Source organism: Pezoporus occidentalis, unplaced genomic scaffold (assembly GCF_034315485.1).
Source record: "Pezoporus occidentalis ecotype Australia unplaced genomic scaffold, CSIRO_AGI_Poc_V1 ctg180, whole genome shotgun sequence".
NCBI classification, from domain to species: Eukaryota; Metazoa; Chordata; class Aves; order Psittaciformes; family Psittacidae; genus Pezoporus; species Pezoporus occidentalis.
Genome location: NW_026913641.1, coordinates 1,364,142 through 1,385,855, shown reverse-complemented (window position 1 = coordinate 1,385,855; position 21,714 = coordinate 1,364,142). Strand labels below are relative to the sequence as shown.

Genomic DNA, 21,714 nt, shown 5'->3' with positions numbered 1-21,714 from the left:
CAGCCCTGATCCAGCTCTGGGGCAGCAGCACAAGAGGGACGTGGAGCTGTTGGAGCGAGGCCAGAGGAGGCCATGGAGATGCTGCGAGGGCTGGAGCAGCTCTGCTCTGGAGCCAGGCTGAGAGAGCTGGGCTGGGGCAGCCTGGAGAAGAGAAGGCTCCTGAAGGGGAGACCTGAGAGCAGCTCCAGTGCCTGAAGGGGCTGCAGGAAAGCTGGAGAGGGGCTTGGGACAAGGGCCTGTAGGGACAGGCCAAGGGGAATGGCTTTAACCTGCCAGAGGGGAGACTGAGATGAGCTCTTAGGCAGAAGCTCTTCGCTGTGAGGGTGCTGAGGCGCTGGCACAGGGTGCCCAGAGAAGCTGTGGCTGCCCCATCCCTGGCAGTGTTCAAGGCCAGGTTGGACACAGGGGCTTGGAGCAAGCTGCTCTAGTGGAAGGGGTCCCTGCCTGTTGCAGGGGGTTGGAGCTGGATGAGTTTTCAGATCCCTTCTAATTCAAACCAGTCTGCAAATCTGTGAATCTATGAAATAATTCTTAAGTATATTCCAAATCCTAGTCTTATGCTATTTATGTAGTGGAAGCAAACTCAAAACCCTGTTCTGCTCACTTCTATGTTGTCTTTTCTGCCTGACCAGTATCTCCCTTCCTTTGGGGATACACCGCCTCACCAAGCTGGGCTCCTCACCCATTACAGTATGTGTGTGTCTGGTCCTTTATGACCCATCCTTGATTCACGGTGCAAAATACAATCCACAAACCCGTAACTCTAAAACACGTTGTTGATTTTGGTCTGGATCCCACCTCTCATACTTTGCTCCTTCTGTTAGCCCCTCCTGCTGCTGCAAAGTGGTCCACACTTACTGGTTTGTCTTGCACATCCCCTGGTAGGCTTCAATCGCGTCCTCCTGATCAATGTGCTTGTCACTGTTCGGCCATCTGGTGTCACTGGCGATGCTCTCCTAAATTCAACAGCAAAACAGAGCACCATGACATCCTGCACATGTCTTCCTGTGTTTCAAAGTTACCAATACTGAAACTTCTCTGGGGACTCCATCAGACTAGAAAGTTTCTATGAATTCACATGCAGGCAAACAGACAGTAGCAAAGATCACGAGATGGAAGGAGGATACAGTGAACCCGGGAGGGAGATAAGAGAGGTGGTGTGGACTGAAATACAAAACATAGCAAAACCTCAAGGAATAATAAGGCAGTGAATTAAAAAGCTGAAGTAGAGGATGTTCAGAAAATGAGCTCTTCATTGGAACAGGCTCTAAACAAAAAGCTGTCAAATGACTGTGATGGGACAGGCTCCCTTCTTTCCTACGCACCAGCAGAAATAGCTGAAACATTACAGCTGCACCACATCCAATGAGCAGAATCTGGTCCAGAAGCTCTTTTTCCCCATCCCATTTCCTTGCAGAATAAGCCAGTTGTCACAAAACGTCACTAGGAGCATTTTAGACCATCACACCCTGGTGCGGGGTTGGAGAAACTCTTCCTTTGTGTGGTCTGGCCAGACCTCATCAAGTATGGGGTCAAGCACCTTACAACAAACAGTACAGACCACCATGGGACATATCATCCTGAGCTGCCTGATGTCATGGACTGTATCTTATCCATAGGCAGAACATCCTATAACCCTGCAGAACCAGCTACAATCTCCCAGCTCCATCCTGCCACCCAGAGCCTACCAAAGCAGAAACTGCATTGCACAGGCAGTAAGAGAATTTCCAGCAACAGAATCGGAAAAGGAAAAGAAAATCCATTACCACGTTTTTCCCTATCTCCTTTTGCTGGGCTGCCTTCATAATTTGTGTCCTCAGGATGAGCACCTCTTCTTTCCTCACTTCCAACTCCTCATTGGCCAATTTCAGCTGGTTCAGTAACAGGTTATAACTGTCCTGAATATCGTTGGATGAGTTGTTCTGGGTTGCTTTGTCTGCGATAGCTTTCCTCAGCTCATTAAGCTCATTCTTCAACTTCTTGTTCTCCGACTCCAGCTCTTGCCTCTGGAAAATACCAAGCCATTAACCAGTTTAGATAAACTGTCTTGCACTGCCTCCTCCTTTTCTGAGATAACTCCGTTACCAATGATCACTGAAAGATCAGTTCTTGCCAGGATCTGTTTTTTGCTGCCTGACCAGCCATGTGTGGTTCAGAAAAGATTTTTGCTGTAACCAGCAGCCTGTTGCTATTTAATAAGAGCGCTACAGGGTGACACAGGTGAGATTTTTTTTATTTGTTGACTCTGGTTTTAAACACTAAAGAAAGCCATTAGAGAAGCCAAACATGTTTGTTTCTCCTCCACTCCTTTTTCCTTCTCAATCTAGGAATCACGACCAGCTCCACAACGTTTAGTTCATCTTTCGTATTCATTAGGTAAGCTGGAAGATGTCAATTTACATGACCCTTCATCATGACAGACATCCCGTTAGCTGAGCTAGGGCTGCATGAATTCCCACTACAGCTTCTTTTCTCACACACTTTGTAATTCCCCTGTCCCAGTGCAATGTTTGCAGTTGGAGGATTTCTCACTCTGACATCTTGTCAGTTGCTGGCACTTGACAGGCAGGGGCAATGCTGTACAAGTTTGACACCAACAGCTTCTCCTGAATAATGATGAACGAGCTTCACCGTGCTTCCAGAGACAATTGAAGGACTTATTTGCTTTTGCATGACAGTAAAAGAAAGAAGAATAAAACTCCAGCAGCTAAGACAGACTTTATTTCAGTATCTCACCATGAGGCTTTGTTTGCAGGTGATAACAACACCTCTGGCAGCTCTTAGCCAGCATCCAAAACCTATCTGGAGCATCCCAGCTGGGTCAAGAGCAGCTCTGCTCCTGTGGATGGGGAGTTCTTGCTATGAGTCATAGACAGGGAGGGAGACAGACTCCTGGGGTTCTGCTCACAGCCCAAATCCCAACAACCCACCTTCTCTTTGCACCAGATCCTCCATCACCAGCTGCTGCAGTGTGGCACTCAGGATTGCTCCCTCATGCACCCAGACCTCTTACACCACACCTAAACCCAATGGAATCCATATCCAGCTACAACACAGCAAACCCTAAGACATCTAAAGACAAAGCCTGGTGTCTGACTGATTTGGGATCAGCTGCTTCCTAGGGACAGACTTTCATCCATGTGCATTTTCTTATGTCTACAACAGCACAAGCTCCTTCACCACTTAGATCCAAGTGCTTCTCTCTCCAGAGGCTGTTTGACCCTTTCCACACCTTTCTCACACAACCCCTCTTTACCTGTGGGATATCTGCTTCATTATCTGCTTTGGCTGAGGTGAGCTAACGACTCAAAAAATGGCTGGGGATAGGGGGATGGGACCAATTTGTACAATTTATACAACGTGTAGCTAGCACAGCTGTGTAAACCTCGTTTCCATAGGAAACGGGTGTTACAATTATAAATCCTTACAAATTATAAATAGCATGCTTTATCACAGCAGAGGTGTGAACAGAATAGCTGATTTGGCATCTGGACAGCCAGCATACTCCTAGCTGAACCAACATAATCAGTAACAGAGCATATTTAGGTACTTTTATGCCATCTGTCATTAAAAAAAGAAAACACACAGAAAGAAAAAGAGCAAGAAATGCATTAGATCCAGAAATTCCTCCACAGCCACATTAATCACAGCTCAGCAGAGGGAGTGTGTGAGACAATGGCTTTTCTGTAACTGTTTTAAAACAAGAGAGTGGAAAGTGTGTGCACTGTGGGAAATTGATACCACACTGGGTTTAACTCTTCTTGCTATGTGGTTAAAGCATCAGCTTGCTTTCCACTCTTTTCTGATCAAGCTCAGAGACAGGTTAAAGGTAAGATGAAAGCAATTGCATGCTTTTCTACACAAATAGCTTCTGTGATTTTTGTTATTTGCTGGGTAAACCCCCTGCTTTTTCTTTCCCCTCCTCCTCCTCCTTTTTCCGTTCTTCTGTCTCTTTTTTATTCCAAAATGGGTCAGCCACACTGCTAGCTCCATGGACTGGTCATATCAAGCTGTGCTCTGGTTAGAAGTGAAGCCAGGAAGATGAGGAAAGAAAGCAGTTATCAACAACCCTGCTCCAAGAGCTCATGTCCTGGGCTCCATTCAGAGGTTACATTTAAATTCATTCCCTACTCCTTTCTCACTGGATTTTGTGGAGCAATAGTAAAATATACATATATATATATATACATATATATATATAGACATGGGCAAGACAACCACTGTCTCCTGCCCATACACCCTTTTTGCATCAGCATCAGTGATGGCAGGATAGAAGACAGAATAAAAAGCTTTGAATGTGGAAAGAGAGATTTTTACTTGTGCCGTTTCTTCAGCACAGTCCAGTACACCTATTTATTTACCAAATTATACAGTCAGAACATCCAGAACATGAACTCACACTTGTCCGAACAAGTACAGCATTATGGAGGTGTGAAAGGGGTACCCAAGCACTAACTAATTCACACCTACTGCAGTGTCACATCAAAGGAAACAAAAGACAGTCCCAGCGGGAATAAGTGCAGTGGAAGAAGCACCTTTTGGCATAAATGGGCTTGTTACTGCCATGGATGACTCAGAAACAAGCAGACCAGCAGATGTTGCTGCAGAGAAATGTCTGTGAGCCCACACCAGGCCCAGGAGCTGATGGAGAACTGCAGTTTTCCAGCTACATGTCAAAGAGCCAGAGCCAGGTTATTAACACATTCAGACAATTTGTTTAGGGCTGTTGGAGCCATCCAACAGGTTGCAACACTGAGCAGGAGCTTCTCACTCACCTTCAGACTGTTGTATGCAAAATCCTCGTGCTCTGAAGTCACTTCAGTCTTCACTTCTGTCACCTGCATGGATTAAAGAGATAAGTTTATATCTAAAAGCAGCCAGAGGTACTGGCTTGCATCACAGGATGGCTAGGCAAGTCTCCATCAACAGCTGCTGCAGAGCTGCCGGCCAGCTCAACCATAATAATGTTATTAATTGCCATTTCACCGAGTCCCAGCAACAGGTAGTGGGGCAGGAGCCACTTCAAGAGCAAATGGATTAATCTCTCATTAACATCTTGACAACTGTGGCTCACTGCAGCTTCCAAACAATGACAGTCATTAGGGGAATGATCTTCAACATAGCAGCTGGAGAACAGGTTTTTAATCTGCCTCTGTACTACGGAGAGGTGCTGGGGCAGTCTCCTCTTCCATGTTTCCTGCAAACTGCCAGAGGTGATCAGTAAGAATATCTGCTGAAGCAAGTAGTTACTGCTGATGATTTTATTTGGTCTCTTATTGCTTTTGTCAAAAGATCCATAGATCTCACACCAGAGGGTAACAAAATAATTCCCAAACAAAACAACAGAAGCCCCAGAAATTACAAATATGAAACCAAAGAGTCATGGCATTTGCTCAGCATTTCACATAAGAGCATCTTTACTGCTTTAAGACACCATGCACACAGCGCTGCTGTTTCACCACCTGCATAATAACCCATACTCTGGTGTCTGATCAAGCCACAAAGTCTCAGTTACAGTTGTCAGGGTTAAATCTATACAAGAGATCTGCTATTAAAAGTCTCCTATGCCAAACATTAGCTCACTGAAACTAGAAAGCTGTGTTTTCAGGCTCCAGTTGCAAGCCCGGATGGGCTCCTGCCTCTTAAGTTACCATTAGACTGCTAGGAATCTTGATTTTTATCAATATTTGGGTTTTAAACTGCTTCCAAGCGAATGACCCAAACTGTAGGAATACTTAGGAAGAAGACCAGGTTGGACAGAGCTTGGAGCAATCTGATCTACTAGAAGGTGTCACTGCCTGTGGCAGGTGGGTGGAACTGGATGAGCTTTAATGTCCCTTCCAACACAGTCAGTGGGTTTGGTTTTTTCCCCCCCCCCCACAAGGAAGAAAGATTATATATCAAAGGAATATCCCTGCCCTGCAAAAGGAGAACCCATTCTTCTAACATCTGTCTTGCTATTTCTGATTTACTACATTTTTTTCAGCTACATTCTTACATGATAATTACTGGAGGAAAAGAACCCCCCCCAAAACACCAAACCACACAGATCATAACAATACCAAACTGAGGACAGAACACTGATTGACATGTCTACAAAGTGCTTATCCGCTCACACCACACTGCTGGGTAGAGTGGAAGCCAGGACTGCAAAGAAATGCTTGAATAACTCAAATGGACTGAAAGCAAGGGCTGCTGGAGATGTGCGTACTCACACAAAATACATTTCAGCTGAGATTTTTTACTATATGATTTTGTGACACTTAAGGTTTGAAGATTGACGCTGACAATATAATACACAATTGTGAAAATAACATACTAAGCCAGCTAAAAAGCAATCATTAAATGCAGAGTATAGCTCTTACCCAATAGGTGTCCCTATGGGGGAGGAGAAGACAGGTTAAGCCTGACAACTGAGCCCAGTAGTTACGATAAAGTCTTCTCTAATTCCACCCCTATTCTACATATTCATATAATTTAATTCAGATCAGTAGCTCCCACTAACCATCCCACCTTCTACCAATGATCAAGTAATTTGCATAAGGTTACTTAACTAACTGCTTTACTACACATGCTTAGGGAAGGGTCTTCTTGAGCAAGGGTCTTTTGATTTGTGGGCGTGAGTTTTTAGTATTGAAATTAGATTATAATGAGGATAGTTCATCAAAAGGAAACCCTTATCATATTGTGCTGACTCGTGAAACCACATACTAACTAATCATCAAGTCATGCAATGGTTTGAATTGAACGGACCTTAAAGCTCATCCAGTTCCAACCCCTGCCATGGGCAGGGACACCTTCCACTGGAGCAGCTTGCTCCAAGCCCCTGTGTCCAACCTGCCCTTGAACACTGCCAGGGATGGGGCAGCCACAGCTTCTCTGGGCACCCTGTGCCAGCGCCTCAGCACCCTCACAGGGAAGAGCTTCTGCCTAAGAGCTCATCTCAGTCTCCCCTCGGGCAGGTTAAAGCCATTCCCCTTGGCCTGTCCCTACATCCCTTGTCTCAAGCCCCTCTCCAGGTTTCCTGCAGCCCCTTCAGGCACTGGAGCTGCTCTCAGGTCTCCCCTTCAGGAGCCTTCTCTTCTCCAGGCTGCCCCAGCCCAGCTCTCTCAGCCTGGCTCCAGAGCAGAGCTGCTCCAGCCCTCGCAGCATCTCCATGGCCTCCTCTGGCCTGCTCATAAAGTAGTGTTGTTTTTCAGGTCCCATGACCCTTTAAGAGTCTCTTGTATTACTGTGAAAGAGCCTGAACAGATACAAGTTTCAACTTTTTAACTAAATAGTATGGAGCTTGGGAGGCTCTAATCACACATATTTTGATGTAAAATTCTCTCACTTTACCAACCCTTGTTTATCAGCTGCAAGTTGGTTTGTCAGTACATGGCATCTTCACGTTCCAGCACCTGCAGAGATTACAGGCCTTGTCATGCATGGTGTCTTCTCTCCACTCCCTGTTCAGTATCACTTACCATATGCCAAGTTCAAGGGTTGCCTGCGGAATTATTGCCATGCTCAAACCCCAAACCCTGCATTGTGCTTCCTCAGGCAGTCAAGGAAAGCCAGATACCAACATGAAATACTAGTACCAATGAAAACTTATCTCTTACCTGGGGTTTCTTGCTCTCTTCCTCCTTTTTCTCCAGCTGGGTTTGCAGCTTCTTCCTCTCGTGCTCGAGCTCCCTCACTCGCTTCTGTAGCTTCAGGAAGAGGGTCATGTCCATGGCTGCTTCCTCTATCCCAACCTCCTGGAGAGCAACAAGAGAGCAGAAGCAAAAGAAGAGACCTCAGTCAAGCTGTATAACCACACACAGTCCAGATACACCCTGACTGTACATCAGCACCAACTCCAGCCGCAGACAACAACAGGAGCACCCCAAGAAATGGGTGTACTTTCAAAGACCAAACCTCCATTTTGAACACCTATTTTAATGTCAATAAACAGTCAACGTGTTTAATAAATCACTGAATGTTTAGCAGCCAAGTAGATCAATGGGTTGATTAGGGCCACAGCTAAGAACATTGAAAACACCCTGCTGAGTCCCTTCTAGCCAAGTATTCATTAATTATTTTTCAGTTGGCTTCACCTGGAATACTTTATATTAGAGCATGTTCAACACTGATTACTTTGACTTCAGCAAATGCTTTCAGACCAGTTCAGAAATACTAAAGCAACATAACACAGCAGGCAGCAAAGGGAAGTGGAGGGTTCTGCAGACCTGGTATATATAGACACAAAATAGGGTCCAGCCAGTGAGGTGGCTGATTCTAGGAACATTCATCATCCATACATGCTTTTCTGTCATGAAAATGGAGTTTAAAAAGCAGCCTATTCCCAGAAACGTAAGCAAAATACACACTTCCCTTTCCCATATGATTCTTAAGAGCTAGAGAATAATTTATGCTGCTTTTTTCTGCATTAAGAGACTGTTGATTAAAGGGACTGTGCTGGCCAGCAAACACCCGTGAAGATGCATTGGAATGAAAACACTCAGAGCAAGGGGATAATCAGTTCCGGCATCCTTGCAGAGAAGGATCACTATACAGCCATTGCCTTCAGTGCTAGGAATAATTCCATGCAGCAATGATGACCACGCTGATGAATTTTCATCAGTCTTTAAGCTGGTATTACCAAAAGGCAACACTATCATTTTAGAGCCCCATTTAAGCCTGATGTTACAAACAATTAAGCATTTGCCATTGCACTGCAACCCTACAATCCCTCTCACACAATTAACAATGCAATTCTGTAACACAAAAATCAATTTCATCCATCACACCTTACAGTCCAACCTGCATTCCTCCTATGTGCTCCAAGATCCATGTCAATCAAGGCTCTCCTCCTACCCCTGAGCCTGCCCGATTTACTGTACCTCCACCTGTGGCATTACGTCTTCGGTGTCTCCTATCTCAGAGGTTGAGATGGATGGGTAATTGGAATCAGACTCCAAACTGCTCTGGTTGGATGGGTTTCTTCTGTGCCCAGGTGCCTGCTGGCAAGGATCAATGCAGATATGTAAAGCCTTGAGGGTTTAAAGACAGATTCTTCATGAAGCATTGTTTCTTAGAGCAAACATTTGTCTATATATTAAGGTTACCCTTAGAAAAGGCTTGACTGCCACCTTATAGCAAATTCCATTTTCTAGTTCCTATGCCCTACCATAATATTCATGTCTACACAAGGGAATACTTCAAAATATGAAGTGATACCAAAGCTCAGTTTCAAAACCCTTCTTGTATTAAAGGCTCTTCATGACACCAACTGCCCAGTAAGTGTGAACACACAAATCTTAGCTCAAGATTATGCTGTTCACAGCATGCTCCAGGGCTTTCTTTAAATACTCAACCATCCACCTAATCCAGCAGCACTGTTATCTAATTTTCAACACTTTCTCAACAGTTCAGCAAAACTGAATCAAAAAACGTTAGCTTTTGAAATCCTGAAGCCATGTTGTTGGGTTTTTTGTTTTGTTTTTAACCCAACACCTACACATGAACATCACTGAAACAAAAAGCAAAACAAGAAGCATGAACCAGCTTTTGAGATTCACAGAGATCTCTAACCAATTAAGAGAGAAGTGTGAATGATTAGACTCCTTCTTGAAGGCACACATATGGTTTGGCTTCAGTGTAGAAGCTCAGTCTTAGAAATATCAAACACAAACTGCACAATAATGTCAGTTCTAGTAGTAAGTTCTAGTGAGTCACATTGTCCACCCACCAATATTGGGACCAGGACATAACAGAATAAGGATAATTTCAGTTTTGTTACCTTCATAATAGTAATTTCATCCCGCAAATTGTCATATCTCTGCTCCAGCCTTGAATACTCTTTTACCAGGTTCTGATAACGAGCTCTCTCTTCTTCCAGCTCTTTCTTCATCTGGATATTTTCCTCAACTGCGATTCGTGCAAATTCATCTTTACAATAAGAAGAAAAAAAACCAAACTAATTGTGATCTTCATCTCCAAAATTAACTTCTTGTAAATATGTGCAGTAACAATGACTAATTAACAAAATACTCTCTGCCAAGAGCCTTTAGAATACAAGGATTCTTCCCTGTGAGGGTGCTGAGGCGCTGGCACAGAGCGCCCAGAGAAGCTGTGGCTGCCCCTTCCCTGGCAGCGTTCAACACCAGGTTGGACACAGGGGCTTGGAGGAACCTGCTCTAGTGGAAGGTGTCCCTACCCGTGGCAGGGGGTTGCGACTGGACGATGTTTAAGGTCCCTTCAACCCAAACCAGTCTGGGATTCTCTAATATTTAGAGACTGTTGCAATATCTATATCTGTCTCCTTGCTATTTGGAACAGTGTCATGGTTTAAACCCAGTCAGCCATAAATCATGCAGTTGCTCTCTCACTCCCCTCACTTCTTGCCCTCCCCCTGCCCCCAGCGTTATGGGGAGGAGAATCAAAAGAATGTAACTCCCACGGTTTGAGGTAAGAACAGTTTATTAACTAAGGTATAACACAAATCACTGCTGCTACCACCAATAATAATCATAGAATTATAGAATCATAGAATAGTTAGGGTTGGAAAGGACCTTAAGATCATACAGTTCCAACCCCACTGCCATGGGGTTGGACATCTCACACTAAACCATGTCACCCAAGTCTTCGTCCAACCTGGCCTTGAATACTGCTGGGGATGGAGCGTTCACAACCTCCCTGAGCAACCCATTCCAGTGCCTCACCACCCTAACAGGAAAGAATTTCCTCCTTAGATCCAATCTAAACTTCCCCTGTTTCAGTTTGAACCCGTTACCCCTTGTCCTGTCACTACAGTCCCTAATGAAGAGTCCCTCCCCAGCATCTGTATAGCCCCCCTTCAGATACTGGAAGGCTGCTAAAGGAAATAACAAGGGAAGAGAATGCAGCACTTCACCACCCGCCTACTGATAACTCACCCCACCCTGCCCGACCAAGCACCGACTGATGCCTAGTCCAACCCCTCAGTCCCTATCCCTTCCAGTTAACTCTCAGTTACATCCTGGGCATGACGTGCTGTGGTATGGAATACTTCTTTGGTTAGCCTGGGTCAGGTGTCCTGTCTCTGCTTCCTCCTGGCTTCCCCTCCTCCCTGGCAGAGCATGAGGCTCACAAAGTCCTTGGGCAATCCAAACATCTGAGCAGTAACTAAAAACATTGGTGTTATCAGCACTGTTCCCAGGCCAAAAGTCAAAAACACAGCACTACACCAGATACTAAGAAGGACTAAAAATGACTGCTACTGCTAAACCCAGGACAAACAGCTTGAAGTCTTCTGTTCAGAGAGCAGAGTCCTCTACCATTTGCGTTCAAGAAAACTCTCCAGCACCTATAAACCATCAGATCTAATTACACTGAACCATTCCAGCTTCAGTTCCCATGGGCCAGCCATAAACCCACTCAGTTAAAGACCAGCTCAGTACAGAATTCAGTCATGTTTAAGAAGTGGTACTTGCTGCACTTAAAGACTTATTTGGATGCTTCCCACCACCACATCAACAGCAGCACCTCTTTCTCTTGTCATCATCAACCATTTACCATGCTAAGACTCTGGTGGCTGAAAGTATTTTAGATCTAAATAAATTTATTTATTTGCCAAGAACTCCTTTTTGGAAACAAATCTGGTCCCTCTTTCTGAGAAACCAGGCAAATATACTTGATATATCCTTTTAAGATGAGTGAACAACAAACTCCCTTCACCAGCTTTCCCCAAGATTTGATGCTCTGAAAACATCCTTTAAGAGGTGAAGAAATACTTGCAGCAAGTTTCTTTTTAACACATTCATTCCTTTATTTTGCATCAGGCTGAAAGCAGAAGATACTTCATAAGTACCGTGAGGCAATGATAGATACAGCCACAGAATGATGCATGATGCTCTTTGTAAATTCTTCAATAAAATCAAAGCTGAAAATTGTGATAAAAAGTAAAAAAATCTCAATACAAGCATGAGAGTTTCTTTTGTGGCTTGCGACTTTCCCAGACTGCTTTCCTCTAAGTACCATGTAGGTCTCTGCTTTAAAAACACTCACAGACTCCCATCACATTAGAAAAACCCTTTGTCACAGCTCAATCTCGTTAACTGTGCTGTTCTGTGGATCCTTTTTTCATCAATCTTGGATGCTGTTATGCTCTGCCCTCCACCCCAGCAGCCTTGCTGCCTCCCACATTACCCACAGTAAACGCTGCAACATAACCAAACTAAAAAGCCTTTTTAGGTACTTTATTCCATATTTCACCAATTAAACCAGCCTGTGTTTTACCACCCACCAGTAGGACAGCACAAACTGAACTACCTGCACAACAAAACAACAACAAAAACCACCAGGAAAAGGCTGCGGGAAGATTAGCACTTTTTAAGGTAGAAAAGCACACAGGAAAAAAACAAGTTATGGGGAGAACAATGGAGCTCCTCATTTAGTAGAGGCATTATAATGCTATAAGAGTTTTTTTTCTTACCTTCAGATTGACACAGGATCCTGCTGTTAAGCTCCTCTTTTTCCTGCTTCAGGAAAGTATTTTCTTCTTCCAAGTCAAATATGTGCTACGAAACAAGGCAAAGAATCTTACTTACCGCAGGTCAGAGCCTTACTGCAGGTCAGAGCCTCTGCAAAGGGATTACATTTCACCTGTCTGGAGCTAGGCAGCTTTGTTCAGCCTTTCTTTGCTGTTTAAAAGATCCATCTCCTTGTACACAGGATAACTGGCAAAGCATATGAGGAGTTGGAGTGTACAGGAAGTGCACTGCAAGAACAGAGACTAACTTTTCTTTTCCTGAGTGCATTTTTCCCTTAAATTAATGTTTTCAGCAGAAACTTACAAAATACTGAAATTGGTGACCAGGATCTACAGGAGTGAAATGCTTATAAGTGATCAAGTCAATAAACCAGACGTTTATTTCCACTTCTCAATGGACTTCATCATTATCTTCAAGTCTTCAAGAACTGGTTGCTGCTGGGGGGGGGGGGGGGTGCTGAAATTCTGCTGATTGTTTCAAGCAATGTAGGACTTAATTACGTAAGATGGACACAGTGAATCTGGGCACTAAAACTAAATAATTCAGGCTTTTTTAACTTCATGTGTACTGTATCCAGTTCAAGTAACAGTCACTTTAATGCTTCATGCTGCTACAGAACCTCAAGTAAAGGGATGCACAACATGTACCCGGGCTTTTAGTAATAGAAAGGGAGCATATATAGCAATAAATACAAAAAAAAAATGAAAACAGAAACTAAATCCTGAAAAATACTGGTGTTTGAGGTTTTTTTTACTATCTCTTTATTAAAAATGAAGGGAAGCAAAGCAACTTGTCACAACTACAAGGCTGTGCTGATGCTGAGAGCAACCGATCCTGTAATTCTGCTCATCCTCAGGAATTTTGATGTATTCAACACAAAAATATCAGGTTATCAAGTGAAATATGCTGCTACAGTTAAGCAGGATGGTTCTGCTGCTGTCAGGTAGGAGAAAAAACTGACATATCATCCCAGCATAATGTCATTCCCTCTACCTCCTCCATCGCATCCTCTAGCCACAGCTTAGGAAACAGCTACAGACAGCAGAAGAATCTCAAGATGCCAAAGATAAACAGCACTGTACACACCATAATAAAAGTTTTCTGTGCCCAAGGATAAAATTTTGCTGTCACCACTACATAAAATTTGTAGGCAGCTCAGCTGTCACACATTCCTAGCACAGACTTCATGCTCAAATCAAAGCACTCCATAGACAGATAGGAACAGCCTCATGGCTCGCAGGCCCTTGTGCTCATGGGTGACTTCAACCACCCTGATATCTGTTGGAGGGATGGTATGACCCAGCACAAGCAATCCAGGAGGTTCCTCGATTGTATGGAAGACAACTTCCTTCTGCAAGTAATAGAGGAGCCGACAACGAGAGGTGCCATGCTTGACCTCGTGCTCACCAACAGGGAAGGGCTCATTGGAAATGTGCCACTCCAGGGCAGGCGTGCTTGTAGAGATCATGATATGGTCGAGTTCAAGATCCTCAGGACAGTGAGAAGAGCGTGCAGCAAGCTCACTGCCCTGGACTTCAAAAGAGCAGATTTTGGCCTCTTCAGGAACCTGCTTAGTAAGGTTCCATGGGATACAGCCCTAGAGGGCAGAGGGGCCCAAGACTGTTGGTTGATATTCAAGTATCACCTGCTACAAGCTCAGGAGTGTTGCATCCCAACTAGAAGGAAGTGCAGCAGGAGGGCCAGGAGACCTCCTTGGATGGATAAGGAGCTCCTGAGGAAAATCAGAGGGGAAAAAAAGAGGCTTATAAAAGGTGGAAGCAAGGACAGGTGGCCTGGGAAGAATACAGGGATGTTGTCTGGGAAACTAGGGACCAGGCTAGGCAACAGGGCAGGGGCACCTCACACTAAACCATGTCACCCAAGGCTCTGTCCAACCTGGCCTTGAACACCGCCAGGGATGGTGCAATTCACAACTTCCCTGGGCAACCCATTCCAGTGCCTCACCACCCTAACAGGAAAGAATTTTCTCCTTAGATCCAATCTAAACTTCCCCTGTTTCAGTTTGAACCCGTTACCCCTTGTCCTGTCACTACAGTCCCTAATGAAGAGTCCCTTCCCAGTACCCTTTTAGGCCCCTTTCAGATACTGGAAGGCTGCTATGAGGTCTCCACGCAGCTTCTCTTCTCCAGGCTGAACAGCCCCAACTTTCTCAGCCTATCTTCATACAGGAGGTGCTCCAGTCCCTGATCATCCTCGGGGCCTCCTCTGGACTTGTTCCAACAGTTCCATGTCCTTTTTCTGTTGAGGACACCAGAACTGCACACAATGCTCCAGGTGAGGTCTCACGAGAGCAGAGCAGAGGGGCAGGATCACCTCCTTCGACCTGCTGGTCACGTTCCTTTTGATGCAGCCCAGGATACGGTTGCTTTCTGGGCTGTGAGCACACACTGAAGCCGGCTCATGTTCATTTTCTCATCGACCAACACCCCCAAGTCCTTCTCCTTGGGCTGCTCTGAATCTCTTCTCTGCCCAACCTGTAGCTGTGCCTGGGATTGCTCCGACCCAGGTGTAGGACCTTGCACTTGGCATGGTTAAACTTCATGAGGTTGGCATCAGCCTATCTCACACATGTGTCAAGATCCCTCCGGATGGCATTCCTTCCCTCCAGGGTATCAACCGAACCACACAGCTTGGTGTCATCGGCAAACTTGCTGAGGGCGCACTCAATCCCACTGTCCACGTCAATGACAAAGATGTTGAACAAGACCGGTCCCAACCCCGATCCCCGAGGGACACCACTCGTTACTGGTCTCCAGACGGACACTGAGCCATTGACCACAACTCTTTGTGTGTGGCCATCCAGCCAGTTCTTTATCCACCGAGTGGTCCATCCATCAAATTGATGTCTCTCCAATTTAGAGACAAGGATGTCGTGTGGGACAGTGTTGAATGCTTTACACAATCCAGGTAGATGACATCAACTGCTCTACCCCTGTCCATCAGTTCTGTAGCCCCATCATAGAAGGCAACAAAGATTGGGTATACATGGTTTTAGGATATGATCTTCAGTGACTGGACTTGTTTATCACATTCCTGTTTCCACTGGAGACATAAATTAGCTGGAATCCAAAATTTGTCTTGTGTTTAAAAGAAACCCAATAAGAATAAAAAACACTACACTGAACACAGGTAGAGGCAAGCAGAGTGGGTTACACACTGGCCAAGCAGCACAAATTCTGTATCTCTGGTACCTACATTGGTACCTTTTGTACTTCTCGCTTTTCTTTCTATAGGAATCAGATCTTTGAAGATGCTTCAAATAGCACCTGCTTTGAAGGATTTATATGGAAGATGTTCAGCAGTGAGCACTCGTAATGGCTTCAGCCCTTATTTCAATGTTACACTGGAAGCACCTGCTCATGAGATCTGTCTCTTGTCCTCCCCTAATCTTTTGAGGAATGATAATGGCATTTAGGATTTTCATACTAAAATTCCTGGCCAGGCTTTGAATCATCCTAGCTCACCAAGTGAGAATATTAGGTACTACCAAAATCCCTAGGAAGTTAGAACTCACCCACATCTGATGTTTTAAACTTTATCTCAAATTCAAATAAGAAAACCTATCCTAAAATTTAAGGAGCTGGGGAGAAAAGCTGTAAGGAAGAGACTAAAGGATATTTTTTTGGTATCATCATCATAGCTAATATGGAGCCCCAGCTAATGTCAATGAGATTAAGGCTCTCATTTCAGATTCTGAAGTGTCTAATGATTTTAGGAATCACCTCCAGGACAAATCCATCCCATCACAACCATGGCCATGGTGTAATCTTGATAATGAAGGTATAAAGTGCTTCTCACCTAAATTCAGTTTCATGACAGTCCCCACCCTTTTGGCAGCTATGAGAACTCAGAAACCTCTATCAGAATTTTTCTTAGAAAGTGTTTTGGCTGAACCATCGTTTCCAGGAAGGAAACAGGTCTTTATCTTCCCACTGACAAGGAATCAAAGGGAGTAATTGAAAGATAATGTCAGAAACGGCAGCCTGCACTGCTCAGTAAAAACATTTTAAAATGAAATCATTCGTTGTAATGGTAAAGTGCACAGTATTTGTTATGCTGTAGGCACTTCTACAACAAGGGGAAGCTTTTGCTTTGCTTTCAGGCTTTTTGAAATCATTCCTTCGGTCATTAAATCAACCTTTCTTCTGATTTGCAAACAAGAACAAAGAGAAACAGTTTTTCCCCAGATGTATCACCTTTAAAATAAAGCATCTTTTCAGGGTTTTAAAAGCCTGTGCCTCAGCCATCTAATGAACTGAGCCCTGTGCCAAAAAGGATCTTCTAATTTGATGCTGGAGAGAAGAAAATCACTAATTTCATACATCCTGTGTGGGTGCAATACATGTGCAAAGAGCAGAGCAACTGCTTTTTTGCTGGTCCAGCCAGGAGGCAACACGTGTAAAGGCTGAACACGCTCTTGAAAAGAACTGCCAAAGGTGTATTTCAGCTATGCTTGCTGCTCAGAGTAAGTTATCCTGACCACACAGTCCCCACAGCTTCTCACCCAAACCCACCATCTGAGGCCTTGTTCACAAGGGGAGGTTGGCCCGGGGATGTGCCCTGAAAGAGCTCCATCCAAGCAGTCTTCCATCATAATAAACCCACAGCTATTCCCAGACCTTTGGGGTTTTTTAATCTCCCAAAGTGTCTTCTCTTCAGGTTGTCACACACAAAGCACTATTGTAGCTGCAAAACAGCTTTTTCTACACAAGTAGAGTAAAAAAGCCCTAAATTCTTTCCAATAGCATGATCAAAGAAAATCACTTCAATTGTCAAATGCAGAAGAAAGATCACAGATTTAACCTGAGCAGTCGCAAGCATTCACAGCAGGAAACTAAACCTTAGTACCTTAGGTTATGAAAACGGCTGTGAAGGTTACTCAGAATGAGCCTGACCAGCAAAAAAAATCAGGGAAAAAGGTCCATTTTTACTATTTGCAGAAACCATCTACTTCTGAAATCTTTCTTGTACAATGGTTGCAGTGTTGGACCATCTACACCTCAAGAAAATCAGAAAGCATAGGAGTTTGCATGAAGGAAGAGAACTTTAAAAATGGTTAGTCTACATCATAGCTCCAAACTCTACAAAGGGTTGGAACAACCACGCTAGCTTGTGCTGGAGCAAAGCCTTTGCTTGGGAGGGACCCACTGGTCACCACACAGGTTCCACTCTTCAATGTGCCCACAACACCAACCCCTATGACCAGCTGCAATGGCCATGTACTGCATGGCAGATACTGAACCCTCATTTTCCGGGCTGAGGAAGGACATCCTCCTAATATATACAGCATCAGCAACAGCCTTCTATAATATTTTGCATTACATGCCATGACGAATTGCTGTTCAGCCTATATGATTAAGAGCCCTTATTTCCAGACAGGTCTGGGTTTGGGGAGTTTCTTCTTGGTTGGCAGAGCCAAAGGCATCAAGATAGGGTGTCCTCCTGACATGACGGAGTCACTGCTCCTTTGGGGATGTCCACCTGCCCTTCCTGCCCCATGACCTGGTTAAAAGGCAAATTGCAGGGGGTTTCAGTGACAGAGAGAAAAGGTCTTAACTAAAAACCAAATACTTTACCTTTCGGACTTAAGGAGTGAGCTTTCACCAGTACGGCCACCTGCAGGAGACCTACATATGAGATGTGACAGAGGGACCTACCTTTCTCAGTAAGTCTTTCTCCTTAAAGTAGCTGTCTTCCATGACCTTCCTCTCACTATTAGTCTTTTCAAGCTCCAGCCGGAGGTGCTCCATCTCTTCTTGCAAGCTGACAAGCTGGTTGCCATCACCCTGGTGGCTCTGCTGATACCGCAACAGCTCCTTCTTCAGCTTTTCCACCTCAGAGGAGTGGGCTGACGTAAGCGTTGAGAGCTGCTCATTCAGAAGTTTGTATTCCTTGTTCTGTAGTGTCCCAAAAAGAAGAAAGTAAGACCGTAACTGGGACTGATGCATGCACAGATGCACTACAGAAGTAACCATTAGAAATCCTTGAGCGTGGTGGGTAATAAACTTGCTATAATGAATATTCCCATGCATATGCCAATAAAGCTCACAGAGCTAAAGGCAATTTCAAAACTGTGACAAAAATCTCAATATTTTGATAATGATTATACAAGCTTTTGTTAAATTGATGGTTACTCTTGAAGTGAAAGCAAACAACGCTTGGTAGCACTGGCAACCAAAACAAAAACCTACACTTTCATTACAGCTTCCAAACAATGTTGCTTAATGCAATTGGTTTGTCCTTTTTTTAATGTCTGTAATATTGGGTTTGCAGTTTACCCTTTTATTCCCACTCCTATGCCCACAGGAACCAGGGGTGACAATACACGGTAGCATAATTGCAGCTTTGAGCACAAAGAGCTCCCTAAACCCCAGGTTTTAGTCATGTGCCAGCTCAACTGTCTTTATTTGCTCAATTTTTCTCTTTTTAAAGCATTTAGCAATGATTTGCCCCAAGTTTTTAAAACCTGAAAATTCAGCAGCCTCATTTCATTTTCATGGTTAAAATCAAAGTCAGTGATTAGTCAGTGACTAATAAAACACCGTCGATATTAGCCAGGCCCAGAAAGGACAATGAATTCACAACAGATTGAGAGCTTCAGTGAAGAACCTACCACACAGGTTTGCTAACAACAGGTCGATAATCATGAGAGCAAAAGAACAATTTTGAAATTTAAAGTATAGTCTGGGGTTTTCTTCTTGAAAACTTTCAATACAGCTGCAAAGATCTGGGCTCACATCATGTACAACAGATCCAAAAAGCATTGCTTTCTTAAACAGGGCTTTGACGGATATGTCTCTTATCAGAAATACCAGTTTTGGCCCTTCCTGGTCCTGCTGGAAAACATCACTGTCCAGACCAGGTGAGTGTTTTGGAATTTAGCTTTCTGCTGTTTCTCAGAGCTTCAATCACCCACAGTGTGACACCAGCTCATGAGAAACTCGGGAAGTTTTTACTTGATGTAGAGGCATGATAAGCTTGATGTGAAGCAGCCAGAAGACAGAAGTCTTTAAAGACACAAATGTAACATTTGAAAAGTCAATGGACTAAGGAAATCCTGATACAGAGTCAGGATAAACAGTAAAGGTGCAAAGTCACAGATCCTGAGATGCAAATTCATTTAGATTCTCACCAGAGTCAAATAAGCAAGAAAAAAAAAACTTCAATGCAAAAAAAAGCGTGATCATGGAATGAACGGTTTGGGTTGAAGGGACCTTAAGGCTCATCCAGTTCCAACCCCTGCCACAGGCAGGGACACCTTCCACTACAGCAGCTTGCTCCAAGCCCCTGTGTCCAACCTGGCCTTGAACACTGCCGGGGATGGGACACCTATCTCTGTAATAGGGCCAAAGGCCCATAATAATTCCTGTACAATAGCTGGTTTTCAAAGAACTTTATAGCCTAGAAAAGAAGGAAAAAAACCCCACAACAATCCATTTAGGAAAGTAGAGTTTCATCTTCTAGGTCTACACAGGTTCTTCCAGAGCAGACAAGTCCTGGACAAATGCATGGTGAGTTGCTGGATACCACAAACCTGCAGCCATACTTCAGATTCATCTCCTGGATTCCCAAACTGGCTCATAGGATCACTTCTTCTACCATTGCTCTGGTTATCCTTTTGGTCCCTCCCTAGGTGAATTCCCAAAGCACCTCTCTCTTGCAGCAACCTCAGCTCTCTGAAGCAAGATTAAGGCATATCTCCAGTGGAAAACCAAGTAAACGGGGGACATCATCTTTTCCTTCGCTTCCTTGTAATGAATTATTAGTGAAAAGCAAAATTCAGTGCTCTTGTGGTGTTGAGGAAATTACTTATTTACTTAAGGAAAGCTTTGCAGGGAATGGCAGTAACTACCCTGGTTCACAAATCTCTGCTGCTTCTCCCAGCCTTTGCTTGTTCTCTGACACACAGCATTTCATGGATTTGCATCCCAAGGTTTACATATATGATTTGAACAGAAAGAGGGGAGACTGAGATGAGCTCTTAGGCAGAAGCTCTTCCCTGTGAGGGTGCTGAGGCGCTGGCACAGGGTGCCCAGAGAAGCTGTGGCTGCCCCATCCCTGGCAGTGTTCAAGGCCAGGTTGGACACAGGGGCTTGGAGCAAGCTGCTCTAGAGGAAGGTGTCCCTGCCTGTGGCACGGGGCTGGAGCTGAATGAGCTTTAAGATCCCTTCAACATAAACCAGTCTGGGATTCTGTGAATTTTGCACAGCAGCCAACTAAGATTTCAATCCATATACAAGATAAATGCACAGGAATGCTTTTTCTTGTTATTAGCTACTAAAGCCATGAGAGAACATTTCCTTCCCTGTATCAAAACAACTGGTCCCTGCTGCAATAAGAGATTGCTCAAAAGACCCTGTTAAACTTGAACTTGGTTATTTTAAACCATTATCCAGCCCAGCAGGGCTGTGATCAGCTTGGTTTCAATCCAGGCCCTGCGAACCAATCTAGGGTTTATTTTGCTACCAACAGCAGAGACAACTTCACCACTGCTGTTAACCAAGCAAGCTTTATTCACAATCAATGCTCACAGAGATACTGCCCTTTGCGTTAACAGTGCTAGGAGCTCACAGTGAGGCTAAATATTGGCTGCATGAACCCTAAAAAGAACCGCAAACAAGAAGTGGTCCAATGTGGGTAGAAAGAAGTGGTCCACTCCGGATATTTCACAGCAAAACAGACTTAAATCTTTATTATGTGTGGAAAAAAAAAATCCCTCACCTGATTTAGAGATTGAATTAAATAGGCCCCAATAATGGATGCTAGAGGATGTGAGCTGAGGCTGACATACAACAGGTTTTAATGTTTTCAGAGAAAGGTCTTCTCTTCCTCAGGAGTGCATGGACTATTGCATCTCTATTCATTCATGAGCTAAAGTAGCAGCAATAAAAACATTTTGCATCACAGTAGCTGGAAAATGATACTAATGCAGCTCTCGAGGTAACCCATAAGTTTGTTTTTTTTTCTTAAACAGTTAATTGGCATTTTTAAAGCTCATCTTTATAGATTAGCAAGGACTGAAATCAAGATACTTCAGGGAAACAATTGTGCAACAAACTCGCTGCTGCCAGAAAACATGTCCACTGGAACAGTGCTCATTAACACTTCTAAAGCATCCCAGGGAATCCTATGAGTCCTGAAACGGTGGTTAAAACCTGGTCTCTGGACAGACTACATAATAATACAGAGCAATTCT

General features: G+C 44.1%; 1 protein-coding gene across 2 annotated transcripts in view; it reads right to left on the bottom strand.

The window, feature by feature from the left end:
• The window catches only part of MYO5B (myosin VB), a 149,256-nt gene that overhangs the window by 20,918 nt on the left and 106,624 nt on the right, over positions 1 to 21,714 (bottom strand). For both annotated transcript variants that reach the window (XM_062615394.1, XM_062615396.1), the window contains exons 22-29: positions 18,176 to 18,415; positions 12,440 to 12,524; positions 9,767 to 9,915; positions 8,868 to 8,987; positions 7,605 to 7,742; positions 4,776 to 4,838; positions 1,767 to 2,006; positions 859 to 956 (exon numbers count right to left, since the gene is read on the bottom strand). In XM_062615394.1, coding sequence (XP_062471378.1) covers positions 859 to 956; positions 1,767 to 2,006; positions 4,776 to 4,838; positions 7,605 to 7,742; positions 8,868 to 8,987; positions 9,767 to 9,915; positions 12,440 to 12,524; positions 18,176 to 18,415 — 1,133 coding nt within the window. The remainder of the gene's footprint in view (positions 1 to 858; positions 957 to 1,766; positions 2,007 to 4,775; positions 4,839 to 7,604; positions 7,743 to 8,867; positions 8,988 to 9,766; positions 9,916 to 12,439; positions 12,525 to 18,175; positions 18,416 to 21,714) is intronic.